At 42.5% G+C, this 27424-nt stretch overlaps 2 protein-coding genes across 5 annotated transcripts; one reads left to right on the forward strand and one right to left on the reverse strand.

The window, feature by feature from the left end:
- Window positions 1-608: 608 nt before the first annotated feature.
- Window positions 609-17102, reverse strand: LOC112576812 (protein kinase C eta type-like). Of its 3 annotated transcripts, none has more exons than XM_025259568.1 (11): window positions 16913-17102; window positions 15699-15815; window positions 15308-15415; window positions 11979-12143; window positions 8270-8361; window positions 7522-7584; window positions 6676-6814; window positions 4545-4625; window positions 4115-4222; window positions 3161-3347; window positions 609-1311 (listed from the first exon to the last, which is right to left on the reverse strand). In XM_025259568.1, exons 1-11 carry the CDS (start codon window positions 16916-16918, stop codon window positions 923-925), a joined length of 1455 nt encoding a protein of 484 aa, XP_025115353.1. In that variant the 5' UTR covers window positions 16919-17102; the 3' UTR covers window positions 609-922. The 3 variants fall into 3 exon arrangements, with proteins under 3 accessions (XP_025115353.1, XP_025115361.1, XP_025115369.1); XM_025259576.1 differs by having other exon boundaries at window positions 3197-3347; window positions 16913-17101; XM_025259584.1 differs by lacking the exon at window positions 16913-17102 and having other exon boundaries at window positions 15707-15811.
- A 1857-nt stretch (window positions 17103-18959) lies between these two features.
- Window positions 18960-27214, forward strand: LOC112562828 (marginal zone B- and B1-cell-specific protein-like). 2 transcript variants are annotated; one of them, XM_025236365.1, is made up of 5 exons: window positions 18964-19462; window positions 19735-19847; window positions 20542-20646; window positions 23079-23284; window positions 23343-27214. In XM_025236365.1, the coding sequence occupies exons 1-4, from the start codon at window positions 19187-19189 to the stop codon at window positions 23254-23256; spliced, it is 672 nt and encodes a 223-aa protein (XP_025092150.1). In that variant the 5' UTR covers window positions 18964-19186; the 3' UTR covers window positions 23257-23284; window positions 23343-27214. The 2 variants fall into 2 exon arrangements, with proteins under 2 accessions (XP_025092159.1, XP_025092150.1); XM_025236374.1 differs by lacking the exon at window positions 23079-23284 and having other exon boundaries at window positions 18960-19462; window positions 25301-27214.
- Window positions 27215-27424: the final 210 nt, after the last annotated feature.

Consider the following 27424-nt stretch of genomic DNA (forward strand, 5'->3'; position numbering starts at 1 on the left):
ATCTGACGTTTTAGGACGCCTGGTAGTGCAGTGGTACCGACACTCCCTTGTCTCAAGTGTCGGGAGGACTCGGTTCACATCTCATGTCGGGACACTGTAAGTGGCGCATCTTGGCAGGACCGGACATGAGGGGTTTCTCCGGGTACTCAGGTTTCCGCCATCCTCATCATCCCTCCATCGAAAGCGCGAAAGCACTTCGAGGTGGAAGCACTTATAAACCAAGCGAGCAACTAATCAACCGACGGTTTAACCACATTCTGAACATGTTGACTTTTGAGTTATTTCTGAGAATGTGTATGATCTGACCGATCTCCGAGCATGTTGCTGTTTCATAGTCAGTATCAAAGACGGGGCTACTCACTGGTGACTTGGTGTTTGGTGCGCAAGCATTTAATGTACACAATTAATAAAATAAAACCCTTCTTTGATTACTTTACATATTATAATCATTATGACTTTTATGGGAGGTGGTCTCTGACTTGACAATTTTCAAACCATTGAAAATATAGGAAACAACAGCGACTGCTTTTCAAATCTTGTAAGCAATTATAAACAAAAAAACAAGGCACCCCCCCACACACACACACACAACAAAAGAAAAAAGGAAAGAGGAGGCCGAATAAATTTACTTCTGCAAAATTTCACAATAAAATTTAGACACAGAAGTCCGATCGCCTTGATAGCATAGAGAGAACACAGAAACTGCAAGCTGCGACAAGAGATTGACTAATGAATGAATCCGTCATCTCCTGTCATCTCTCATCAACGTTCTCCCTGTCATTGGCCGCGTGGAGCCTTGGTGATCACGTGACATTGCAGACGGCGCTGTGCCAGGCTCAAGGCCGGTCTTGAGGTCAACTCGGAGGTCAGTAGTTTGTCCAGTCCACACCGGTGCTTGGTCTGCCAGGGGAGGAATCAAGTGCTAAGAGCCAGGGTCAGTGTTTCCACCCGCTCGCTTCTGTGCAAGAGTAAACTCGGAGAGCTTCCCATTGTCGTCCTGCCCCACCTGGTTTTCGGATGTGAGATACGGGTATTTGGCATTCAGGCCTTCCTCCCTCTCTCTAGTCACACTCTCGTTGTCCGACAAGCAGCTCTTGCCAGGTTCAATGGAGTAGAGTCCGAGCGGGGTGGACAGGGTCTGGGCATCAGGGCGGACAGTAGGTGGACACCAAGACCGGTTGGCCGATGTTGTCACAGGAGGCAGCCGTTCAGAGTGTTTGTTCTCCTTCGTCACGACATCCTCCGACACCGACAGTCGGCGGGACACGTGCTGCTTCGACTTTGGCTTCGAACCACTAGGAATGGCAGACGCTAAAAAGGTGGAGAGAAAATAGTAATACTGTTAGGAACCTAGTGGAAATATAGTTTATAGGAAGATACGACACTAGTCGGAAATGAAGTCACTTGTAGTTCATGTGCAGATATCAAACACAATCTATGACTTGGATACCCACAACAAACATTCAGTGACAGCAAGAAGAAAAAAGAAAAAGACACACCTGTCCCTCATATTGCAAGCTCACGGGGCCTCCATTGTGAGGGACAGGTGTGTCTTTTTCTTTGCTTCCTTCTTCTTCTTCTTGCTGTAACTGAATTTTTGTTCGGGATATCCAAGTCATAGGTTGTTAGGAAAGAAAGAACTCAAAACTCAAAAAACAAGTATGGCGTAAAGTAGGTCATCATGGCGCGATGCATACTGCAGACATATTTTCCGTTGACGTCACATGCACGAGGCAACTGTATCTGTGTGACGTAGCATTCATCGGGAAAATTCGCTTCCTGTGAGTCTCATACCCCGGACACTCTCACTTCCTGTGAGTCTCATACCCTGGACACTCTCACTTCCTGTGAGTCTCATACCCCGGACACTCTCACTTCCTGTGAGTCTCATACCCCGGACACTGTCACTTCCTGTGAGTCTCATACCCCGGACACTCTCACTTCCTGTGACGCTGTATACATATATAAGCTGAGCAAGGAGGGTCAGAAACATGGAGGAATCCCAGCAGCGTCCACACAACGGACACTAAGTGAGGTGTCTTTGAAGTCGATGGCGATGACCTCAAATATCCGCGTACTTCTGCGCAGTCAGCGCCACAGTTGGATCGTTTGCTGGCGACAGGATCAAGGTGGGGTGGGGGGAGCTGGAACCCTGTAAGTATGTCATGGGGGCAAGCCAGGGTCAATAGACTGTTGGCCTGAGCTGTCTGAGACTGTCAACTCTAACTCATGATGTTGTCCTTGCAAACTGTTTCGGCGACGCGTGGGAAGAGCGGATCCCCCTAAAGTCTCAGCCTCTGGTCCTTTCAACATCGTTTCTTCCAGAATCAGGACAGAGAAGACACTAAATTCTCGATCTGAACCCTGGCATCATCCTTCTCAGGCATCATTCTTGCCCGATTCTCTCTCTCTCTCGGTGATTTTGTACAAACATGGGTTTGGCTTTGTATGGGAGCAACAGAGTGTAGATGTTAAATGTTTTTTGAAACAATTTAAACAAAGATTGTTAGAATGTTACAAGCAAGAATGGAGTGAGAGGCTAACTAGTAGTCACCGCTTTTATCCTAATCATTGTTTTAAAAGCAGTCTCTCCCAGTCTTCCTATTTGCAGAATTTAAATCATAAGGGGATGATGATTGGCCTAGTCAGGTTGAGACTAGGTGTTACTAACCTAAAGTGTCATGAATTAAGATATGTAACAGGTTCAAATATTAGTCAAACTTGTCCCTTCTGTAAGAATATTGAAGAAACTGAAGTACATTTATTTTGTTGTCCACAATATTCTAGATTAAGGGAAAAAATGTATCCCTCCCAAATTTGGGCACTACCCATCCCTCTCCCATTTCTCAATATTCATGTCACATAATCAAGTGGTATTACAGGTTGTCTAGCAAGTTACATATATAGTGCAATGAATTTGACAAACTCCATCAGCTAATTGTAAAACTTTGTGTTATAACAATAGTAATATGTTTAACTAGTTCTAACTTATTGTCAGAATGCGACTGGCTGTCTATGGTGAGGACAGACACAAGTGTGGTGCTTGTGGTATGTAGACACACAGAGAGAAGCATGGTGTGCATGTCGCAATAACTCCAGTTTCTCACATTCTGAGAATCACTGCTTAGTGGAAGACCATGAGGTAGGAAGGAGAACTCACTTAGCAGACGATCATTAGATAGGAGGGAGAGCTCACTTGTATCTAACGACAAGTCCAGCAGGGGCAGCTCGTATTTCTGGGAGCTGACCAGTCCCCAGTCAATGAGCCTGAAAAAGCTGTGAGACCTGATGTCCTTGCCAGCCAGCTCCGTCTTGCCAAGTCGCTTTGCTGGGTTCTTGGTCAGCAACTGTCGCCAACAGAAACAAGGCATTGTCAGCCTCTGGCAGCACGTGGACGACGACTACAAAGGTGGGCAGGAATCTGGGGTTGATAGAATGATAGACAGTAAACACTCTACGATAATCGCTAGAAATGACCACCTATGATGCCCTTCGTTCTGATTGCCATGGTTACCAAATGATCTACAACGATTTAACAATCTGAATTGTTCACCGGGCCAGGCGGTGCAGATGTTTGGTTCGTCGTCCGCAGCTGTCTGCTCCGACTTAACGACGGCGTCTGTCGCACAGCTGCAGCTGTCAGGGGCGACTACTTGCTCTGATTGCTGGCGAAATGTGACCCCCTCCCCCGTGGAAGCTGGAGACTGAGGGGCAGGATGAGAGAGGGATGCAGGAAAGTGTGTGATTGTGAATGAGTTTATGGAGGGGCTGATTGGATGAGGTCAGAGTAATCCTTAAATCTGTAGACCATATCTTTACAGAACAAGAACTACATCAACGACACATCACACCACCCGGTGTTTGTAAGTTTTCTTCAAAAAGCCTGTTTCTTATCATCCATTTTCATAAGCGAAATACATATGAAAACATTTGCCTTCCTTGTTGGAGTCTTAAAATGTTACAATTCTGACTACAAGTCACGTGAGCAACATGCTGGTGGTCACTTCTACCAGGTGTGACCCTGGCACAGGACTAGTCTGTGGCCAGCACAGCGACAGCCACTACACAACTCACCCAAGTGTGGGTAGAGCCACTATGGTCCACTACTACTCACTCCTTTCAGGAAGAGCACCAGGTCCGAGGGGAGCCAGCTGTCGTAGTAAACATTGTCATGTGTGACGGCCACAAACACCTCGGGGTTCGTCTTGCCCATAAAAGGAAACTGAGCAAGAGAAGCGAGAACAAATGCTGACGCTTGCAGAGAGAATAGACGGAGAGAGGAGGAAGAGAGAGCGAGAGAGGAAAAGATGAATCTTAAAAATATGTCAAACGGGAGAAAAAAAGTAAATATCATAACACCATAACAGAGGGAGGTGTGAGAGAAAAAATGAGAGATAAAAGAATGAAAGAATGGGGACAAAAATAAAAGAGAGGAGTAAAGGAAACAGGGATGAGAGAAAGGAGACAGCTAGAAAAGAAAAGGGGAAGGAGAAGTCACACCAGGACACAGAGTGAATGACAGAAGGAACCAGTGAAGTACTCACGGAGCCTGTAATGATCTTGTACAGCAAGACGCCCATCGCCCACCAGTCCACCTGGTGACTGTATGGTATCCGCCGCAGTATCTACTGAAGCAGACAGAGGCAGCATCTGAACGTCAGGTCACTTGTCTTCGTGACCCTACCTCGCGTTACTCGGCCACAGCTCGTTACACCTCGCGTTACTTGGCCACAGCTCGTCATGCATCGCGTTACGTGACCACAGCTCGTCATACATCGCGTTACGTGACTACAGCTCATCATACATCGCGTTACGTGACCACAGCTCGTTATACATCGCGTTACGTGACCACAGCTCGTTATACATCGCGTTACGTGACCACAGCTCGTTATACATCGCGTTACGTGACCACAGCTCATCATACATCGCGTTACGTGACCACAGCTCATCATACATCGCGTTACGTGACCACAGCTCGTCATGCATCGCGTTACGTGACCACAGCTCGTTATACATCGCGTTACGTGACCACAGCTCGTTATACATCGCGTTACGTGACCACAGCTCGTTATACATCGCGTTACGTGACCACAGCTCGTTATACATCGCGTTACGTGCCTACAGCTCATCATACATCGCGTTACGTGACCACAGCTCGTCATACATCGCGTTACGTGACCACAGCTCGTCATACATCGCGTTACGTGACTACAGCTCGTCATACATCGCGCCATTAATAGTCTATCAACAGGAAGCAACACTTGTCACCAGCAGCTAGTCATCAGTCGAGGGCGAGGATGAGTCCACATTTAACCGCAGTGCCGTTGGACGTGTTTCTGTTGGCAGCACTGTCGACCATGTAGTGGGACAATATCAGACGACGGACTCAAAAATAAATATGGTTACAGCGAGATGTTTATTTACAGGCGGAAGCTCGCAATCGGAAGCAAACGCCGAGAATAATTGTGTTGTTTCATGACCATGCCTGTCCGCATTGTGCTGCTCATACTGTTGAAACTCCAGTAACTCCAGAGGTCTTGTCTCACCCTGTGTCTAGTCCCCATCTTGCCCCTCAGATTATCACCTACCCGGTCCACTCAAGGCGACATTAAGGGGACGTGGATCTACCTCAGACAAACAGAAGGAAGCGGTGCATGCTGGGCTCGCTGCTCACCTTTATTCTGAGGGCACCAAACAGTTGTGCACGGAGGGGAAAATGCAAGGGGACCGTGTTGCAAGAAATATTATTAGAAGTGTTTTTAGTTTTAGTGAAGTAAAGTTTAAAGCTTTATTGTCGATAATTATTAACTTACCCTCGTATGTGGCAGGTCGAAACAGTCTCACAAAATCTATAGTGACACTGATGATGACTGCTTATAATGAAGTCTTGACATATGAATGAATGCTTATGATGTCACTTGGACATTGGCGTCACTACAATGAGCGAAATGAACAAGAGGTAAACAAGTAAGAGAAGTTAGGGATTACTTTACTCTTGTTCTGGAAAGAGGCTAAACAGAAGAAATATCAAGTAAAAGATTTGAAAGCCCTCCATGTAGATAATTAATAGATAACTAATCCAAAATCCCAGTCTAGGATGTTAAAAAAGTGCAGTTCGTGGATCCTGAAATCAGTTGACGATGCCACCTGTGAGAACCTGGCAGGCCGAGTACCTTCTTGGAGTCAAGAGCAAGAAATAACAACTAAATGATGGCAACAACAACAGCCGCCAACACTGATACGGCGTCGAGGAGCAGCGACCCTCCCACTACACATGCTCTAGCTCCTTCAACTCCTCATGTTCTCATCCCACAATATTTCCAAATCATCTTTATGTGGAAGAGCATCTCTCTCAATATCAACAACTTGTGTACAGTGTTGGCGGGACTGGGATGCAATGCACACAAGCATGCAAGTGCACCTTCAGGATCCTTTCTCTCTCATTCCTGACCTCGGGATGCAAAGCACGTGACTGGTGACCCCTACCTGTACTACAGGGAGAGTGCCAACCGGTTCATGAGGCAGTGATGCAAGGCGAGGGGTGGTTTGGTGGTGACAAGCATGGCTGTACCGTCAAGTATACAAACATAAAGGTTCGAGGTCTTTGAAGGACCAGGATGCTAGCTCGTGGCCAGGACATCTGTACATTTAGTGGGAGGAAGCTGCTGCAGTCACCTCAGGCGCCATGTAGAAGGGTGTGCCACACCCACTGCCGGTGACGTCACCGCTGTAGATGCCCAGCTTGCTGAGGCCAAAGTCGATGAGACGCACGTGATTCTGACTGGACAGCAACACGTTCTGGATCTTGAGATCCCTGCTCACAGGCAACAAACAACCAGTGGCCATCAAGCTACTCCCTGACATGGAAACTTCCAGTAAGACGCAACTGTCACAAGATGTCAAACTTAGTAGCTCTATGTTGCTGTTGTACACTGTGTAAACTGCTGTCAGAACTGTGACCTGTAGGCACTCGTGCCCCGCACTTACCGCAGACATAGTGAAATAATGGACACAGACATCATGGACACAAGGCAACTGCAAGGCAGATCCTCACTGCACTACTCACCAACATACACGTGCACATACAAACAGTCACGTGCCGCGAGTGCTGCACACAAACAATAATGTCCCCACAATGCCCACAACACAAACAAGAGTCTTTCCTACAGCGTGGACTGTACAAACAATATGTCTTCAGTATGCACCATCTTTAAATCGCCATTATAATTATAATACCGTGTAATTGCTAGTTACCTCTCTTTACAATGAACTAGAATGCTGGCCACCTTCATCATCTTAACGGTGAGTCACGTGAGTCCAGCAAGGGGAGCCAGAAGACAGGCGAGACTGAATCAGAGATGTGATAGAGGGGGGCTACCTACCATAGGCGACACACACGGGGTCAAATAGTTGCGACAGAGGCCGTCGATAGAGAAAAGAAACCTAGAGAAAGTAGATGTGAGTCACGAGAGAGTGACGGCCACGTGTGACAGGAGACAGTCACAATCACACAGACCACACCTGTGGATCACTCCGTTCTCGTGCAGGAACTGCAGGGCCAGCACCATCTCCGCTGCTAGATACCTGCAGACAGCATCATGAAGGGTTAATGTGCTGTCAGAATAGTTTGCTGTTACTGTCTACACTGCACTACTCCACCTCTTGTCTTATCGTCAATGATTGGCTTTGTCGTCCTCTAGAGAAAAGCGATGTTTACTTGTTGTAAGTTGTGTTTTGTAGCGCCGTGAGGATACAGAGATAATTGGGAAACTGTCAATGTTGCTGCCCGAGTCAAGAAAAACCACAATTTGTGTGTATGTGTGTGTGTATGTGTGTATGTGTCTGTGTCTGTGTATGTGTGTATGTGTGTATGTGTATGTGTGTGTGTATGTGTGTGTGTATGACTATGTGTATGTGTATGTGTATGTGTGTGTGTATGTGTGTGTATGACTATGTGTGTGTGTATGTGTATGTGTGTGTGTATGTGTGTGTATGACAATGTGTATGTGTATGTGTATGTCTCTGTGTATGTGTGTATGTGTGTATGTGTGTGTATGACAATGTGTATGACTATGTGTATGTGTCTGTGTATGTGTGTATGTGTCTGTGTCTGTGTCTGTGTCTGTGTATGTGTGTGTGTGTGTGTATGTGTATGTGTCCTCTTTCTCAGCCTAGCTCTGGCATGCTCACAAGTGCACACACACGCACACACTGATATATATTACATATAAAGAGAGGACAAAGACAGAGAGAAAGAAGAAGGCCTTACCTCGCTACATCAACCGACAAAAGTCCATATTTCTCGAGGACTTCTTTGAGATTTCCTCCCGAAGCATACTCCATGACAAGATAATAGGCATTCTGCAAGTATTGCAGGCGAGATCGCTGTGCTACATGCAAACTTCACATGCAACAGTCGGACAACAAGCAGCAAAGCTTTGTGAGCAGAACATCAGACAGAACTGTGAGAAGTGTGTCAGACCAAGGTGGTGAGGCTTGTCATCTTGCGGGGCTTTTCGGGATCATTAGATAATGTAAGATGTATCTGTCTTTGCTGATGTGTTTGAATGAATGCAAATTAAGGCTAGGCTAGTGTTGAGGATGACAATTACTAGTAAAATCATCAAGAAGGGAGAGTGGCTCCATCTTCTTCTTGAAAGCGATATCAAAAAAATCAAAATGAAGTTCGGCATTAAGGGTTAAAAAGACGTTGTCTCAATAATATATAAAATTGTGTGCAGTACAATATAATTACAACAACATGATAATGTCTCATACTTCTGAGTCAAGCTACGTCTGAGTTACTGTCCATACTCGTCCTACGATAACTGTTGTCAGAGGGATTGGACTTCTGTTCACGAGCAGATTAGTCAGAACATGTGTAACATTTCTGTAGACCACAACATTGACTACAAGAGAATTTGTTATATTGGGTTGTAAAACTGTGTTATGTCTGTTATGTCTGTACACCGAGTACCGGGCGCTTGCAATCGTTGGTACGTCTGCAGTCCCGCTACCTACCATCCGATGAGTTGTCGGGTGTGTTTGTGTGTGTGTGTTTGTGTGTGTGTGTGTTTGTGTTTGTGTGTGCTGTGTGTGTGTTTGTGTGTGTTGTTTGTGTTGTGTGTGTGTGTGTTTGTGTGTGTTTGTGTGTGTGGTGTGTTTGTGTTTGTTTGTGGTTTGTTTGTTGTGTGTTGTGTTTGTGTTTGTGTTTGTGTGTGTTGTGTGTGTGTTTGTGTTGTGGTGTGTTTGTGTTGTGTTGTGTGTTTGGTGTGTGTGTGTTTGGTGTGTGTGTTGTGTGTGTTGTTGTGTTTGTGTGTTTGTGTGTGTGTGTGTTGTGTGTGTGTTGTGTGTGTGTGTTGTGTGGTTGTGTGTTGTGTGTGTGTTTTGTGTTGTTGAAAATTGTGTTGTGTGTTTGTGTGTGTTGTGTTTTGTGTGTTGTGTGTTGTGTGTGTGTGTTGTGTGTGTGTGTGTTTTTGTGTTGTGTGTGTGTGTTGTGTGTGTGGTGTTGTTTGTGTGTTGTTGTGTTTGTGGTGTTGTGTTTTTTGTTGTGTGTTTGTGTGTTTGTGTGGTGGTTTTTTGTGTGTGTGTGTTGTGTGTTTGTGTTGTGTTGGTGTGTGTGTTTGTGTTTGTTGTGTGTGTTGTGTTTGTGTGTGTGTGTGGTGTGTGTGTGTGTTTGTGTGTGTTTGTGTGTGTGTTTGTGTGTGTGTGTGTTTTGTGTGTTTGTGGTGTTTGTATGTGTGTGTGTGTGTGTTTGTGTGTGTGTGTGTGTGTGTGGTTGTGTGTGTTTGTGTGTGTGTGTGTGTTTGTGTGTGTGTTTGTTTGTGGTTGTGTTGGGGTGTTTGAGTGTGTGTGGTGTGTTTGTGTGTGTGTGTGTTTGTGTGTGTTGTTTGTGTGTGTGTGTGTTGGTGTGTGTGTGTGTTGTGTGTGTGTTTGTGTGTTTGTTGTGTTGTGTTGTTGGGTTGTGTTTGTGTGTTATTGGTGTGTTGTGAGTTGTGTGTGTGTGTGTTGTTGTGTGTGTTGTGTTGTGTGTGGTTTTGTGTGTGTTTGTGTTTGTGTGTGTGTTTGTGTGTGTGTATTGTGTGTTGTGTGTGTTGGTGTGTTTGTGTGTTGGTGTGTGTGTGTGTGTGTGTGTGTGGTGTTGTGTGTGTGTGTGTTTGTGTGTGTGTGTGTTTGTGTGTGTGTTTGTGTGTGTGTTTGTGTGTGTGTTTGGTTTGGTGTGTGTTTGTGTGTTTGTTGTGTGTCGTGTGCTGTGTGTTTGTGTGTGTGTGTTGTGTGTGCTGTGTTGTGTGTGTGTTGTGTGTGTGTGTGTGTGTGTTTGTGGTGTGTGTTGTTTGTGTGTTGTGTTTGTGTTTGTGGTTGTTTGTGTGTGTGGTGGTGTGTGTTTGTGTTTGTGTGTGTGTTTGTGTGTGTTGTGTGTGTTTGTGTTTTGTGTGTTTGTGTGTTAGTGTGTGGTGTGTGTGTTTGGTGTGGTTGTGTTTGTTGTTTGTGTGTGGTGTGTGTTGTGATGTGTGTTGTGTGTGTGCTGTGTGTGTGTGTGTGTGTGTTGTGTGTGTGTGTTTGTGTTTGTGTGTGTTTGTGTGTGTGTGTGTGTGTGTGTGTGTGTGTGTGTATTGTTGTGTGTGTGTTGTTTGTGTGTGTGTGTTGTGTGTGTGTGTTTGTGTGTGTTTGTGTGTGTGTGTTTGTGTGTGTGTTGTGTGTGTGTGTTGTGTTGTGTGTGTTTGTGTGTGTGTGTGTGTGTGTGTGTGTGTTTTGTGTGTGTTAGTGTGTGTGTGTGTGTGTGTGTGAGTGTTTGTGTGTGTGTGTTTGCTGTGTGTTTCGCGTGTTTGTGTGTGTGTTTGGGGTGTGTGTGTGTGTGTCTTTGTGTTTGTGTGTGCGTGTGTTGTTTGTGTGTGTGTTGTGTGTGTGTGTGTTTGGTGTGTGTGTGTGTGTGTTTTGTGTTGTGTGTGTGTGTGTGTTGTGGTTTGTGTGTGTGTGTGTGTGTGTTTTGTGGGGTGGTTGTGTGTGTGTTGTGTGTGTGTGTGTTTGTATGTGTGTTGTGTTGTGTTGGTGGGGTTTGTGTGGTTGTGTGTCGCGGTGGTGTGTTTGTGTGGTGTGTGTGTGTGTGTGTCGTGTGTTTGTGTGTGTGTTTGTGTGTGTGTTGTGTGTGTGTGTTGTGTGTGTGTGTGGTGTTTGTGTGTGTGTTTGTGTGTTGTTTGTGTGTGTGTTTGTGTGTGTGTGTGTGTTTGTGTGTGTTTGTGTGTGTGTGCTTGTGTGTGTTTGTGTGTTGTGTGTTTGTATGTGTGGTGTGTGTGGTGTGTGTGTGTGTGTGTGTGTGTGTGTGTTGTGGTTGTTGTGTGTGTGTGGTGTTTGTGTGTGTGTGTGTTGTGTGTTGTGTGTGTTGTGTTTGTGTGTGTGTGTGGGTGTGTGTGTGTGTGTTGTGTGTGGTGGTGTGTGCTGTCTGTGTGTGTGTGTGTTTGTTGTGTGGTTTTGTGTGTTTTGTTTGTTGTGTGTGTGTTGATGTTGTGTGTGTTGTGGTGTGTGTGTGTTGTGTGTGTGTTTGTGTGTTGTGTTATGTGTGTTTGTTGTGTTGTGTGTTGTATGTGTGTGTGTGTGTGTGTGTGTTGTGTTGTGTGTGGTTTTTTGTGTTTGTGTTGTTGTGCTTGTGTGGTGTGTTGTTGTGTGTGTGGTGTGTTTGTTGTGTTTTGTGTGTGTGTGTGTTTGTGTGTTGGTGTGGTGTGTGTTTGTGTGGGTTGTGTGTTTTGTGTGTTTGTGTGTGATGTGCCTTAACGATGGTGTTACATTGATGATAACGTGTTTTGTTTGGCTACGATGCACCACTCGCCTGTTGCTATAGCTACAACTTATTCCGTTCTTTTTGTGTGTTTTCTGTCACTTTCATAACGGAGCACAATCTCCAAGTTTTAAAGTTAGTCATTGTCATTCATTTTGTTAACTTCAACTGAGGGTGGCGGCTGAAAGACAGGAAAGGCTATTACGTCTGTCTGGAAGCTGTTGAAGAGACGGATAATGAAGGGACAGTTCCTCCCTATTCTCAGCACCCCTTCCTCCACGTAGGCGTACTTCTGCACATTGCGGAAGTTCTTCCTCAGGATCTTGAGGGCGAACCTGGCGCTGGTGGCCTCGTGCACCGCCAGAAACACCTGAGCAAGCAAACCACAGGTTGTAGTGGGCAACAGCCTTCATGGCCAGGCTACCTCTAATCAAAGCAGCCTCCTTAATTTCTTTTCTCTAACTGTACTCAGTCTACTGTCTACAGGCACAAAATGCTTTGCACGTGTATTCAATGTTTATCCAGAGACTGTTTTCTTGCTGAAATGTGTTTGCTGCAGAGGGTGACTAACAGGCTGAATGGCCAGTTGTCGTTTATTGCTACGATCATCATCAGCTTGTGGATGTAAACCCTCCTTGAGTGCCTCTCTGTTGGATTTCTGTGGCTTCTGACTTTTTTTCCTTCTTGAATGGACAGATGAGATGGAAGTTTGGGTTGATTGGCGGTGTCCGTGTCCTGCCACGTCCTTGGCATTCCTTCATTGGCAGCATTCACTTCAACAAGACACAAATATTGTCTTCCTTGACTTCACTGGACACATCAGGCGACAACAGTTACAGTTTCCAACCACCAAAGCCCCGGTACTTCTTCCCTCGGATGCCTTGATGAAATGATTTAACAACCGACGATAATTAGACCTGCAGGCTGTTATCATTGATTGTTGTGATCTTTTTTTAAAAGACTTTTTAGTGCACATCATTCATCGGGCTGATCTCCACTTGGCCTGAAGTCCTCACTGCGTTCTTTGTGAGAGAAAGTGGTTGTCGCCACATTGTGTGTTGTTGTGTCACATCACCGCCATCTTGGTGTTTGGTGTTTGGGGTCTTCATTGGACTGTGACATGATCTTCCTGTACACCTCACACCTCGTCTTGTTGCCGCAAAGGGCACTCTTATTATTGTACAGCGCTCTGCTGGGAAAAGATGCAGTAATAATAAAATAATAAGTGGTAGTTATTGAACAGATAATAGTAGACTGAAGTCATAGTTCATTTCCTTGCCTCGTGCTGGACGTGGGAGCGGAATATGGAGGGTGTTGGAGGACAGCAGCTGACAAGAGTCTCTACAGAGACCATTGTGGAGGGTGTGGTTGGTGCCGGGTGTGTTTTGCCTCGTCACAAGTGTGCGCCGTTTTCAAAAGACTTTCTTGCTGGTCCACCAGAGAGGTAACTGTGCGGTGTACACACTAATGGAAACTTTGGGGAACTTGTAAAGTGGGTAGTTGGTAGCAAGCGTGATGGTGTTACTTTACAGATACTGTTCAGCTTGTCCACTGCTGCTGTCGTTGTTGCACTCCTGATACACACGTCGACTGTATGGCTGCCGTCTTTGGAGTACCGGCTCCCGGCTGCTTGAGGCTGTTTACTTTTTCAAGCTGTTGTCCGTGGATGGAAACTCTGTTTTGCTGTTGCCATGACTTTGCGCTTGCCATCACTGGTCTTCAAATGTTGGTCTTGAAAATGTTTACAGTCTCTGGGTCTTTCAACTTCTCCAAAGAGGAAGCGGAGTTTGTCAGAATTTCGTCTCCACCTTCAGCTTTATGTAAATTACTGCAGGTCATGGTCGCTGCCTGTGTCTCGACCTTGACCGTGTAAAGCCAGATGGCAACAGGTTGTAGCAGCTCTGGACAAGAACCCAACTATGTGAAGAGTACCAAACTGCCGCCATTGGTTCCTTGTGATGAGAGAGATGGCTACAGCAAGTTGCTGGCTGTGAACAAGCTGGAGGACTTGGCGGCCTCTGACAGCATCTCTAGAGCCAAGTGCTGCAGCTCACCTGCTGGCACTACAAGCAGCGGCAATGAGGCCCAGGTGTCAGGTATAAGTCAGGACAGGGATAACTCAGTACATTCAGGTCATGTAAATGCAAATATATTTACGTTCTCAATCAAGCTATGCAGAAGTAACTACTTTCAGGTCACACATATATGTATATATACAAGTACGCTGACGTTGCCAGTAATAATAATTTGTGCAATCCAAGAATTCAAGACGTATATCCAAATGTGTTAAGGTTACTGCTACTAATATTTTGTACATCTCAAAGTCTGATCTGAATACAGATTTTATAGCTCGATTTTTGTGTTACATTTTTTTTAAGAATGGGTACAGACTTCGCAGTGAGGACTGGAGAGAGGCAAGGTTGTCTGCTCTCACCAACAATGTTCCTGATCGTCATAGACTGGATCATGAGAAGAACAACTTCTAACAGCAACACGGGCGTTCAGTGGACCTTCGCCAGGCAACTCCAGCATCTCAACTTTGCGGATAACATCAGCCTGTTGTCCCACAAGCAACAACACGCACAGACAAAGCTCACTCGGCCGCAAGAAGCAGCAATGACTGCCTGACCATCAACATCAAAGAAGACGAGGTAATGCGGGTCACAACAGCAAGAAGCTCCACTCCAACTACATGGGGAATGTATCACAGAGTCTGACCGTTTCACCTACCTTGGCAGCATAGTCAGCAAAGATGGAGGTACAGATGACGATGTCAGAAGCCGAATAAACAAAGCCAGGCTTGCATTCCACACCCTGTGACCTGTCTGGAACTCCAAGGCTTTGTCTCTACACACCAAGATCCGCATCTTTAACACAAATGTAAAGTCAGTCCTTCTGTATGGATCTCAGACATGGCGGGTGACAAACACCATCACCAACAAGATACAGACATTCGTCAACAAATGTCTGCGCCACATCCTCAACATCAGATGAGCTGAGAAGACCTCCAATACAGACCTGTGGGAGAGAACCAACCAAAACCCTGCCAGCCACGACATCAGGAAGCGGAAGTAGGGCTGGATCGGTCACACCTTGAGAAAGCTGTCCGACAATTTAACGCGACAAGCTCTGGGCTGGAACCCACAGGGGAGGCGCAAGGTTGGGAGACCCAGACAGACGTGGAGGAGATCAGTCCACAGAGAGGCAGAGGCTGCTGACATGACATTGACAGGGACGCTCAGGACCGGGTCCGATGGCGGGGTGGGGTCGCGGCGGTATGCTCCACTGGGGGCGAATAGGTACAGGAAGAATGTTTACAGATATGTTTGAAATAGAGCTAGTATCTTTTAAAAATACGGTTATCTATTTTAGTGTTTTTAGAAGTTCAATACCCCGATTCATAGTACCATACGTTGGAAACTTTGTTATCTCCCCTTTCCCCTTCACAAAATGATTTTTTCACCCAACTTTAGTCTACAGTCTTCCATTCTTCATAGCTAAGCATGTGTAACCTTTGCTCCAGAATGGGCTTACCGAGCCGTAGTGACCTTTGCCCAGCATGTCGGACACGACATAGCGCACCAGCTCGTGAGAAGACTGTGACTGGCCGTACAACGATGACGACACATCCACAGTGCTGTCCTGGGACACACACACACATGTATGTATGTATACATATGTACACATGCAAACCACCTCTCAGTACATAATGGATTGACGGATTGTTTTCATTCCCAATTCACAAATGCTCCGGAAACGACGACAACAACGACGACGACGACGATGACGACGACGATGATGATGATGATGATGATGATGATGATGATGATGATTGATGATGATGATGATGATGATGATGATGATGATGATGATGATGATGATGATGACTGGTAGACAGGTAAGCATTAAAAGAGAAAAGGCTGACATTTTTACTCTGCGTGACTCTGGGGTATGGGCATTCTGTCTTGGGTTCGTCTATCGGAGTGCCGCTCTGTGCGTCGTTTGAGGGGTCGTTCTTGACTGCAAGCACCTTATTCGATTCCTAAAATGTAGACAGAACAAGTGTACCACCTGCAACAAACCTCTGAAAATTTCCACTTATAACATCGAATGACTGGCCAATATGTATTAAACCTGACATAATGAAATATATTCATGAATTTCTCTTTGGCTCTACTTGTAGAACATTTACGGACATTCTACCCAAATGACTTGTTTCCCCACAGTTGTACAACTTTCAGAGAGCGCAGGGTGGCTTTTTGTGAACTTAATCCCCATAGGGTATGATAATGCGATTGTTTTATGCATTTCTAAGGAATTTAAAAACAAATTCAGATGTTATTATATTATTTTATGTTCCACCTAGAATCGCCATGCTACACGGAAGCTAACAGACATAATGGTATTGCCATCTTAGAAGAATGCATTCTTGACCTTATTTAAGAAATGGTGATCATCCCTTTATTATGTGACTGGAAGAACTGGAAGCAAAAATATAGTTAACTCTGTAGACTATCCAGTGCCAGGTATTCATTCATTAGGTGAGAAAGCAGAAGGTAGAGTAGAATGTCAACCAGGCAACTTTACTTGGAACTCATCAGACAAGGAAGTCGATATATTTGATATATAATATATTGTTGATATGTTATTATATATCTCTTGCAAATGTGCAATGAACTTGATTTCGTCTTGTGAAATGGCCGATATCTAACAACCGCATGAAACACATCATTAGGTGACGATCATCGCCGACCATTTCAGTGCATGTCTTCAACGATGAGTCTTCCTGGCGCATTCAAACACTCCCACACACCATAAAAAAAATAATAAAAAATAAACGGATGTGGGTAAGGGGCATGCGTATTGCGGTATGTGCTACACAAAAGACAACAAAAACACGCTATTTGTTTGCTAGCAATGTTTCTACAAACAGAAAGGGTTGCTTTGAGTCCCTAACGTCTGTTTGTAGCCCCCTGACATGTCTGTGGTGCTATAGATGTGTGCCATGTATGTCTGTGGCAGTGTGACTCAGTACGTGGCTCAGTGGCACTCAGTGCAGGTCAGCACGTGACTCATTTATACACAATACTTGCCTCACTCGCCCACACACGTAATACGCACGTGTCTCGGGTGGCTTACCTCCATTGCACTGGATGTGAGTGCAGACGGCCATAGTGACAAGCCCTGGAGTGAAAGTCAGGACACGACTGCCATGTCATGACGTTTGTTTCTGACGGCGTGTACTTATTGCGTGTGTCACTGACGTCAAACGTTGTCGCACGGCGAAATTACGTCACGGTGTGACCAGACACCCCCTCCCCATTCCCTCTCCCTCCGCACGTCTATTTTTAGCAGCAGCGTCCTGCTTTCACCTGGCCACGTCACATTACCTTGGCTCGGCACGGCCTGCATGCCCCGGATAGTCGCGAGCCTAGTCTCTTCTAGATTATTCCTTATTATTCTTGTTAATGTGTCTACGAGTGATGATTACTAATATATATGTTAAAGTATGCAGATGACATGACCCTCGTGGTCTGCCTCCAAGACGAGTAGTCCCTGTCACATACCTGGCCTGCATGGGGGAACTGGAGATTGGTTTGACCGCGGCTTCCTGGAGCTCAACGTTGAGAAAACGGAGGAGATGGCCTTTGGATGAGCACACGATGGAAGAGATGGCACAACCCCTCTCTCCCCACCAATCCAAACGACAACAGGTACAAAGGGCTCCAAGTGTTAAGTATCTTGGTACTGTGATACACCACGAACTTGTATTAGATGGCACATAGCATTCTCTCAGACCAATCACACCCTCTCCATCCCAACTTTCAGCTGTTGCCCATCGGGCAGGCGCTACAAAGTGTCACGTGCACGAAAACCTGCCTCCCAGAGGTCCTTGTGCAGCATCCATCCTAAATAAAAGTCACAAGGACTCGTAGCTCGGATAATATTTCAGGGATAGCACTTTGTGAACAGAGATGTTTCAGAGACGTGTGAATGTAGCTGTATTCGAGTGGTGAAAAAAGAGATTCCACTGCTTAGCAGCACAGAGGGAGCTCTCTGATCTGTCTGTGGGAGAGGGTGAAAGAATCAAAATCAAATCAGAAAAAAATCAAATCAGACTTTATTGTCTGTCGAGGATACCCACGACAGAAATTTTTCTTTTGCTCACAAGGGCAGGCATACATACACAGACATGCTCGTCTGATGAAATATATACATATGTAGGTCTCCCAGTTACATTTGTATATATATATATGCTTTATATTATTTTTGTGTGTAGGGATTGCGAGCAAAAGAAAAAAAATTATGTCTTGACTGCCTTGCACAGACAATAGCAAGTTTGATTTGAGACTTCCCGACTAGCGGTGCTTCCAGGTAGACAACCGCTACACCGTGGAGAATTATCGCAACTGAGCAAATTTGTTTCCCCTTACGTTATCATTACGATAACCATATCGTTTATGATCATCATCAAACAGGATATTAACTGAGTAGATTATTTCCTTCAGATCAGGAGTAGCCAACACGGTGTCCGTGGGCACCTGGTCGCCCGCATGTTCCAGGTGTGTCATCCGTGAAGCACGTTATAAAAATAGCAAAAATTAACAAAGATAAATAATGTTGCAACTAAATATATAAAATATATATTTTTATCATTAATATTTATTTCGGGAATCAATAACACTAACTTTATTAGAAAGTCTCTTCAGATAGGTTTTAATTATTAAATATTGTCATCATTGAAGGTGAACTGTAACATTACTAAGGTAAGCAGACGTCACAAAATGACTTGGAGGTGGTGGATGACACATAGATGATCGATGATTGTCGCCATCTCCTAGGCCAATCAGTTCCATGCACGTGTCGTTAGTTATCGCCGTCCCCGGTCCCTGTCTCTACCCGTTCCCACATTTTCATCGAATCATCGGCGATAACTCCTGCCGCTGTAGCAAGATAGACCGTTAGCGAGACTAACTTTACTCATGCGTAGAAACTATGGATCTTCTACTGTTGCTGAATGGATTATCAGACATTTTCGTGGTATTTTTCTAAATCAAAACCAATAATAAAGCTTGAGTTGTATGTGTTTAGCTTTTTCATGTTATTTTTATTCAAATTTGACGTGTAGTTACTCTATAGCAGACGATCTAACAACCACTCGCGCAGTGATATCAAACAAAAATAGTCCACTGTCCACATCACTTGCAAGCTATAATAATTTGAACCTAAAAGTTTCATTTGTTTCTCAACTGTTAAATTTAACTTTGTAGTATTTTTTTCTTGTAAGGTTCAGTACATTCTCTTTGCCTGCCACGCTTCAACATCGAGTCTTGCTCAAAGGTCTCTCCGCCTTGTAGCAGACGCAACAGAGCGACGTGTGACAACCACGACATCGGTGTTTGAAATCATTTGATGTGGAAGATGAGTATGTCTTCAGTTTCACTGCTAGTGCGTGTGTCACCGTTACTACTTCTTCTGGCGATTATCATTGGAATCATTACAATGCAACCTGATGAAAAGCCCGAGGACGAGTTAGCGGAACACGAGGGGAAAGACTTGAAAACGAATAGAGGGAACAACTTTCAGAAAATAACGTTCACAAAACCCACTCTTACCGAAGAAGATGAACATGGATTTCACATGCCTGCTGCCTTGAAGTGTGATGCCTGCAGAATTATTTCTTACAAAGTGAGGGAATTTTGCCAACTCAAGATTAGCATGCTGCTCACAATTGTTCTCGCTCTGATCAGTTTATCACAATTAAGCATAACCATTTTTGTACTTTTTTCCAGGTTGTTGCAAGCGTGCCCCAGTATATGTGTGTGTTGGTCAAGATTTTTTGAAAATAATGGAGGAAACATTTCTCTCTTCATTTTAATATGAGCAGATCTTAACTGAACAGAACTCACCTATACCTTGTAAAGACTTTGCTTATTAATCAGTCATTAACTATTTTTCAGCTTACTGATAAATTTGAGAAGGCACAAGCAAAATTCAAGAACCCCACAAAACACCTTTCAGAGTCGGATGTCATAAGTATTGTTGAGACTGTCTGTGACGACAAATTTGACTCGTAAGTGTTTGCTACAGGTAACAGGTGAAGTTTTAAATGCATTCAACATCATAATTGAGTCGAAAAATTAAAATTGTATAGAACCAATGTGGATAAAGACCATATGGCATTAGTGACTAGCAATTGTTGCTGTAAACCATATCGCATACACTTGTCATAGCATATTAGAATATTTTGGAAAGAAAAACATTCTCAAAAGCTAGGTGGTGTAAAATAATGTAAGTCCGATTAACTAATTCATTGATTGGATATCTTCTGTGGCTTATTCTAACTGGTAAATGTTAGTTAAAATGATCTTGCAGTTAAGGATGCCACAATTAAATTTGCAAGAACTACTTTAAAAAGTTTTTTTGTAGAAAAAGATATAGTGTAAAAAAAATCAAGATATCATTCATCATTGAGTATATACGATTTTCATGTAGCTTTTAGATTTGATATTTAAATTACACTCACTAGTTAGTTCTTATTATACATCGTCATTATTAAGTTTGACATTACACAGTGTCACTAATCTTTAGGTTGCTGTCATCATAAATCATGACAACCTATAGTTTATGTACTTTAAAGTGTTGGTGCAAGACAAGATGATGCATGATGGCCTTTTATCATGACTAGATCATTGCTAAAGTTAATTATTTAAAATGTTAATTTCACAAAAATCAGTAATGTCATTTTTTTTTTCTCCCACAATCAGATATGGTGTTAAGGAGGTTGATGGAGTTAAACGCTTGTCTGGACCAGGGCTAGAGACAGCCGATGTTCCAGGACTGATGCAGGGGGGAGGCCCTTGGTCAGTCAGGTAACGATACCATTGTTTCAAATATTAAATGGACTTTTTTGGGCATTCACTTAATTAATTCTGCTTTCCCCTCCAAATACCTCTTCTTTTAACACTTAGAGTCTGAGCCTTGACCTGTAATTCTCATCCCCAAATGCACAAATTTAAAGTAAATGTGCCTTGCACAGTTCCAACAAGTTCAGCTACTATTGTACTAAATAAAAGTAGCCACTTTGCAATACACATTTGGAGAATGAATCATACAATAGTGCATAATACAATTTTTTTCAATTGTTTTGTTTTGATTTTTTTTCTAAATTGCCTTTGTTGTCATTATTCTTCAGTTTGGAGGTTTATATTAAATGTATCTGCAGGCATTTGGTTAAAATCTTACGATAATGTATAAATACAAATTACTCTTAAATCACCTTTTTTTAAACTCTAGTTTGAAGATTCTTATTAAATGTTTATGCGGTAGAAGCTGGCTAAGATTCCATCTGAAGGCAAATTCAGTAGCACGGATTGGTGTGCACATTTGTTTTGGGTCTGGGGGATATGGAGGGGGCAGGGAGAGAAGGAAGGATCGGCACCCAATTCCAACCCCCCTCCTTTAGGTGGGCACAGTAGCACAGCCAGTTCTGCCATACTTCACGGCCTGATACCCATGGCACATTATACCTCCCGGGGGATATAAAAGAGAAGGTAGAAGCGTGGCCACAGAGAAGACAAGAAGGCGGGAGAGCAGCCTAAGAGAAGGACATGACAAATCATCGTTTATGAAAATAAAATTATTATATGACTGACTGTGCTTTATTGCAACTTTTTATAGCAATCTCATTCAAAAATATAAATAGTGTTTTTAATAGAATAGTTTAAGCGAAGGTAAGTTCCCCTATAAATCTTCAGTGCAGCCTACCAATTAATGGCAGAATAAGCATGACCAAGTAAAGATAAAAACAAAAAAAGCAGTGGAATAAAAGCAGACTAGTTAATCTCCTTAGTACGACCTCTCTCAGTTACAACCTAATGTTGGTGGATTTTAGCAAGTCCTAACAGGTAGGATTTATTGTATTTTCAAAAGATGAAAAATGAAACATGACAGAAAGATAGTGCCTACCTTGTTCCATTGTAAAATTGCTGTTCCTTGAAGACCTAAAGGAAATTAAGTATGTTTAATCGTATTTCAAAAGAAAAAAGTTGGTACAGGTTTGCGCACAATTGACTACACTTCAAAGTATAATCCGGTATTTTGTTCTTAAGTGCTAAGAGCATGCTCCTTAGCAGTGTGAGTACGTGCTTTATAAATTTTCCATTTATGATTTTTATCATTATTCAGCGGATTTTAATGGCTACACATCATGTAGAAATGAATTAACATAACATGTGATGATGAAGACCAACTTTAGTTTCAGAAATAGACTCAAACTGATGACAAATTGCTAGCCATTTTCCTATATACACTCACGTCACTATCATTTTTTAAAAGAAAGGTACATCTGGAAATACTCTACACTCCAAATGAATGTCTTCCTGTTCCTATGTTGAGGGATGTAATTCTTTTGAAATGGGATTCAGCTAGCTAAGTGACTGGACTTTGCCCCATTTTATTTACGTAGTTTTGCCGTAAAAATTATTGAATATGATGGACACAGGTAAGCAACCTGGACTCATTAGTTGCTGAAGACATATTTGTCCAGCCTGTTCTCAAAGTCTGTTGATGTCCTAATTCTTTTTATTACTTTTAGCCATGAACTCAGTGTCATGTGCAAAGTGCAGGTTGCATATAGGTCCGTATGTGGTTTGTTAACAAAGAGATATCCTGTTAGACAGTGCAGGAGCACTAGGCACAGTTTGATACGTGTATAGTGTGTATGTACCTGCATATGTTTGTGGAGGAAATTTATTGGGTGTATAAACAACAGTGTGAGCAGTAGCATATGCAAGTATATGTGTGAGTGTAATCGTTATTTGTTGAATAAGGGGCGATCATCATGAAGTCAAATTCCTCGTATAAAATCGCTTGGCAGGTTAATGAATTTTTCTTCTTTGTATGTGTTAAAGGTTTAGTCAAATGTTTCGCTAGCCCCAGTAGCAATACATTCAGTAAAACTCACAACTTCATTGAAGGCAAATTTTCATTACAAATCATACCCGTAAGTCATAAAAAGTAATGATTTTAAAATATATCCAATATTAAATCTTGTACTGTATTTGCCATTAATGTATCTTTAACGGCCTCTAATGTCACTAAGTTGATTGCGCAGAAATACTGTTTTCAGAACCTAAATCATAACTGGAAATACGCCATAACACCATACACTAATAGACTTATGCAGCATCACAGGTCTTGCAGGTCTCTTCTGGCTAGGTGTGAGACAGTGTATAGTGGACTTTTGCCATAGGCATTGACTAGACATGTGTATGTTGAAAGCAGTCTGGTTTCTTTTAATCAGGTTGCAGACGATGTGCAGAGAGTATGTGGGAGAGGTTGATGAGGAGGCAATGTATACTGCTTTTCTTCACAAGTCATCACTAGAAAAGATTCTATGCCAAGGAGGGGCCATGCTGGGGGCCTGTAGCAAAGTGAACACTGCATCAAAAACAAAGAAGAACAAAAGAGATGATTTTTAACTTGCTGTGATATATCCCAGATTTATGGCTAGAGTTATTTTTGTCAGCACATTTATTTAAGATGCATCTTTCATCCATTTTAAGGACAGCCATAAAACATAGTTGAGTATTACACCTTCATGGCTTAGATTGTCTCTCTTATGCTTTTTTTTTTTTTTAATATCGCTATTTTTATGCAGTAAGACGCAGCTGCATGAGGCCTATTACATTTGTCCCATTCAATTAATTTTTTACATACTAAAGCATAATTTGCTTTTGTTAATTTGGTTTCCTATGGATTTTTTAAGATATGCAGTGTTTAAAAGATAGCATGAAAATCAAAATGTCCATTGCCTGTACTAACACTTGATGGAACACTCCAGGCAGCTTTAAGACTAATCTAAGTTTATGGCAGGAAAGAACGATTTCATCCAAGGAAGGAAGGTAAGGAGCTCATGCAGTTCTGCCCACCCTAGCGGTCATTCTTTGCTAATTGCTTCCATCTGGCCTGACAAGTACCTTCACTTCCCTCTGTTATATGAAATCCATTCTTTCCTGCTGAACAGTGAAAGTTTGGTCCTTATCATCACTTGCTGAGTTGTTTATGTTCAAAATTTGAGGTTTTGAAAAAACATTTACTTAGCTGTGCATGTGCACCACAGCTCAGAGCTGGCTCACAGACATTACCATGTTTTCTTGTTGAGTGATATCTTTGGCACCCTACTGACTTAAGAGTTCTTTTTTACTCTCCTAAAAGCATTGGCGTCTTAGATTTGGAGACTGTGCCATAAAATTTCGAAACAGCACTGCAATGAAAAGTTAAATGAACTGGAGAATACTGTCCTGACATACAGCTTTAGTATGGAAGGTGTATGCTTGATATTGCAGTAATTGTCAAAATAATGGTTGGGCCAGTGATTTCTGCATGTGAAACAGGAAAATGCCGTTGCAAAATTGAGCTGCATTTTGCATCTGTTACATCGAGTCCAGTTGTAGTGGAGGAAGATTTTTTTTTTTTTTGCAGACCCATGAACATGTCAGTACCCTGAGCTCACCCTTTTTTTTTATTTTCAGAGGTCAGAAGTTGGCTGCAAACATGAATCTCTTTACATCCTTCCCTCAAACTTTGTCTTTATGAAGATTGCAAAGTTTCAGTGCTGACAGATTGCAAGCTATATCTTTTCAAAGATTGCAAAGTTTCCGTGCTCACAGATTGCAGGCTGTGATGCAAAACTTCTAACAGTACCCTAGTATCAATTTATACTTTACTTGCCAAATGGGTTCAACTACATCAGGAACCTGGATCAATTGTTTTCCTTCACACAAGAGTATGCATAAATAGTGGCCTCCAGGAGCTGTGTTTTGGAAACTGTTGCAAATGTTTGGGGTGGGGGTTGTTGTTTGTTTTTGGCAGCCTGATGTTGAAAACAGAAATATTTCAGGAAGGAGTCTTATTAATTAAGCCAAACTTGCTAGTTCCCATGATGTTCCCCTTGAGTCTCATTAAAACTCCATCCATCTAGAAACCTAAGCAGCTGCATGTTAAGTAAAAGTTGTTTGTTTTTGTTTTTTTTCTTTAAAGTTCAGCACTAAAGAAGTAATAACTTCTGAGGACCGAAAATATTCACAAACTGCCCTTTTTGTCCAACACAAATTAGCTGTATCATATTTTCCAAAATGGATGCTTGAACACCAGTGTATTTTCCACTACCATGTTAAAACCTGGAAGCACATCCTACTACAGATTTGTTGATCCAGTCCTTTTCATTTATTGTTGATAAGAACCAATTATCATTTGTGTTTTTAAGCATCCTGTGATATTATCAATGTTACATTGCCTTCTTAAGCCCCCTGTTAAAATGAACATCTATGAAATAACCATCCACTGTTTGATATTTTCACACTGTGCTGTATGTCGTAGAGGATTTTTCTAGTACTGTGCCTGTTGTTTTTAACTCTGTACTTTGAGTGCTGCTTTTAGTTCAGTTTGAAACATTCTTTGCAGCCAATCTTCTCCATGCCTCTCACAAGTCACTGTAAGTTCAGTTTAAAACATTTTCTACAGCCACTACTCTCCAATCCTCTCATAGAGTCACTGTGTCTGCTGACCTTGTCCTGGAGCACCTTATGAACTCTTGGTTAGCTCCCCATAGCTGCCTGTCTTTCATGTCGTCAACAAATCGGTCAGTCATTTCCAGTTTATATCATACAGTTTTTTTACACAATTACTGTTATTTGAGTTTTAGATGCCAGCTGCATGAAGACTCCCACCCTTGTTTTATGCCTTGAACTGTTTACAGTTAGGAGCACTTTCTTGAATTCGACTTAAAATTTTGTATATTTGCCCATATTTGCCTGTCTGGGTTCTTTGTGTGATTTGTCAACATTAAGATTGCTGCGAGACAGTTGCTTTGATCAGTTTAATTTTTCCTTAAATTTACACATTCATTGAATGAACACAAATAAAAAGAGCTAAATCAATGTTAACTGCTTAATGTTCATGTTATTGTGCTATGCAGATGCATGGTGTTATATCTTTATTTGCTTTTGTTATTAATATTAACTGTGCATCTAAAAAAACATTATTGAAAATTATACTGTTATCTGCATACTGGTAATTATGTTGTTATCTTTTAAATTCATACATTTCTGCAGTCAGCAGAGAAAATTATGCAAGGACAGAATAAATTGTTTTTTCCGTGTACCTAAAGCGAAGCATGAACAAGTTCTTAACCTCCTCAGAAATGTTGAAGACATTGATACCTTATTACATCAGTGATATGTCTCTGAATATGTCTCTTGTATGTTTGCAAAGATGGCCACTCTATCAGGTATGGCCGTAGTCGTGCACTAGGATGTTTGTACTTACAAATGTATCGTGTATTCCTAGATGGTAATCAAGCTTTGAATCCTTCCAATAAATGGTTTGCTCTAGAGAAGAGTTAGACTCTGAAAGGCAAAGGTGGGTAAAAACTGCCTGACAGAACTTTGAAGAAAATTACAGCTTGATGGTTGTGATGAGAAATGCTGACAGTATCAGGTGTATTGTGCTAGCATATCTTTGTACTGTGTGAATTCAATAGCAAGACACAAGTGTATATATTCAGTAACACTAGAAGGTGATTGTACCTTTATTTACAGTTTTCTTCAGCACAATACACTGTTAGAAATGTGTATGTTTTCATATACAGCTGCTTGTTTATTTCAAGTCCTCGCATTGTTCTTTCCACGTCTTTGTTACTATTTTATGATCTTGTTCAGCGCAAGGAGTCTGCCTTTAGCTGAGAAATTTCGCTTTATTACATTAAATACACAGTATTCAGAATGAAAAACTATATTTTTATGTACATTGAATGTATTTACGTGACACATCTACAATGTTTGCTAATGAGATTCTCAGGGCTTTATCCATTTGTATAGCGTCTCAACTACCTCCTGTAAGACTTTATAAGGTCCTTGTACTCAGCTTTGGAGCAAAACATGACATTTTGAGGTTTACTCTGGTCTGTGACTGGAAAATGTCTCTTGTTACCCATCAGCGATGGATACCTGATTGATCAAGTCAAAAGTTATAGAACGAGAGGATTGGTTTCCTTCTTCCAGATGCTGTGGCCTTAACACAGTGAGGTTGTTGAAGCTTTTTGCTAATAATGATGTCAAATGTTTGCCCTGATACACAAACTCAAACCTGGGCAGTTATCCCTCTATTTCAGAAAGCTGTCTTTCTTTGAGTTTAAAGCAAACTTGCACGTCATGATGCAAAATGTCTGTTTTAAGGTCTGCTGACTGCCTTTAATGTTTTTGTGGTTGTCTTATTTGACTGCTGATGTTGACTTACACTCATGTTATGACTTATTAGGTGAGAGACAGTTAAGGATTGTGTCATTATTGAAAAAAACATTCCATTTGATGTACACTTTATTGTTAAAATGAAAAGATTCATGAGTTGCTGAATAAAATTATGTATAACCTCATTGGATAAGCATTTGTTGAAAAGGCTTCAGTGACATACCTGTCTTGATACTCTCAGGATCAGAATGATTGACAGAGTTTTAATCTTGGCATTTTTCCTTTTTTTTTTTTTTTTGAGTTTGAGGACTCCTAGAGAGAACATACAGAAACTGGCTTTTGTTGAGTTGGTTTTTTTTTTTTAGGGGGGGGGGGGGGGTATAAAAATCTTCGTCAGATG

The sequence above is a fragment of the Pomacea canaliculata genome, linkage group LG1 (genome assembly GCF_003073045.1).
Source record: "Pomacea canaliculata isolate SZHN2017 linkage group LG1, ASM307304v1, whole genome shotgun sequence".
Lineage (NCBI taxonomy): Eukaryota > Metazoa > Mollusca > Gastropoda > Architaenioglossa > Ampullariidae > Pomacea > Pomacea canaliculata.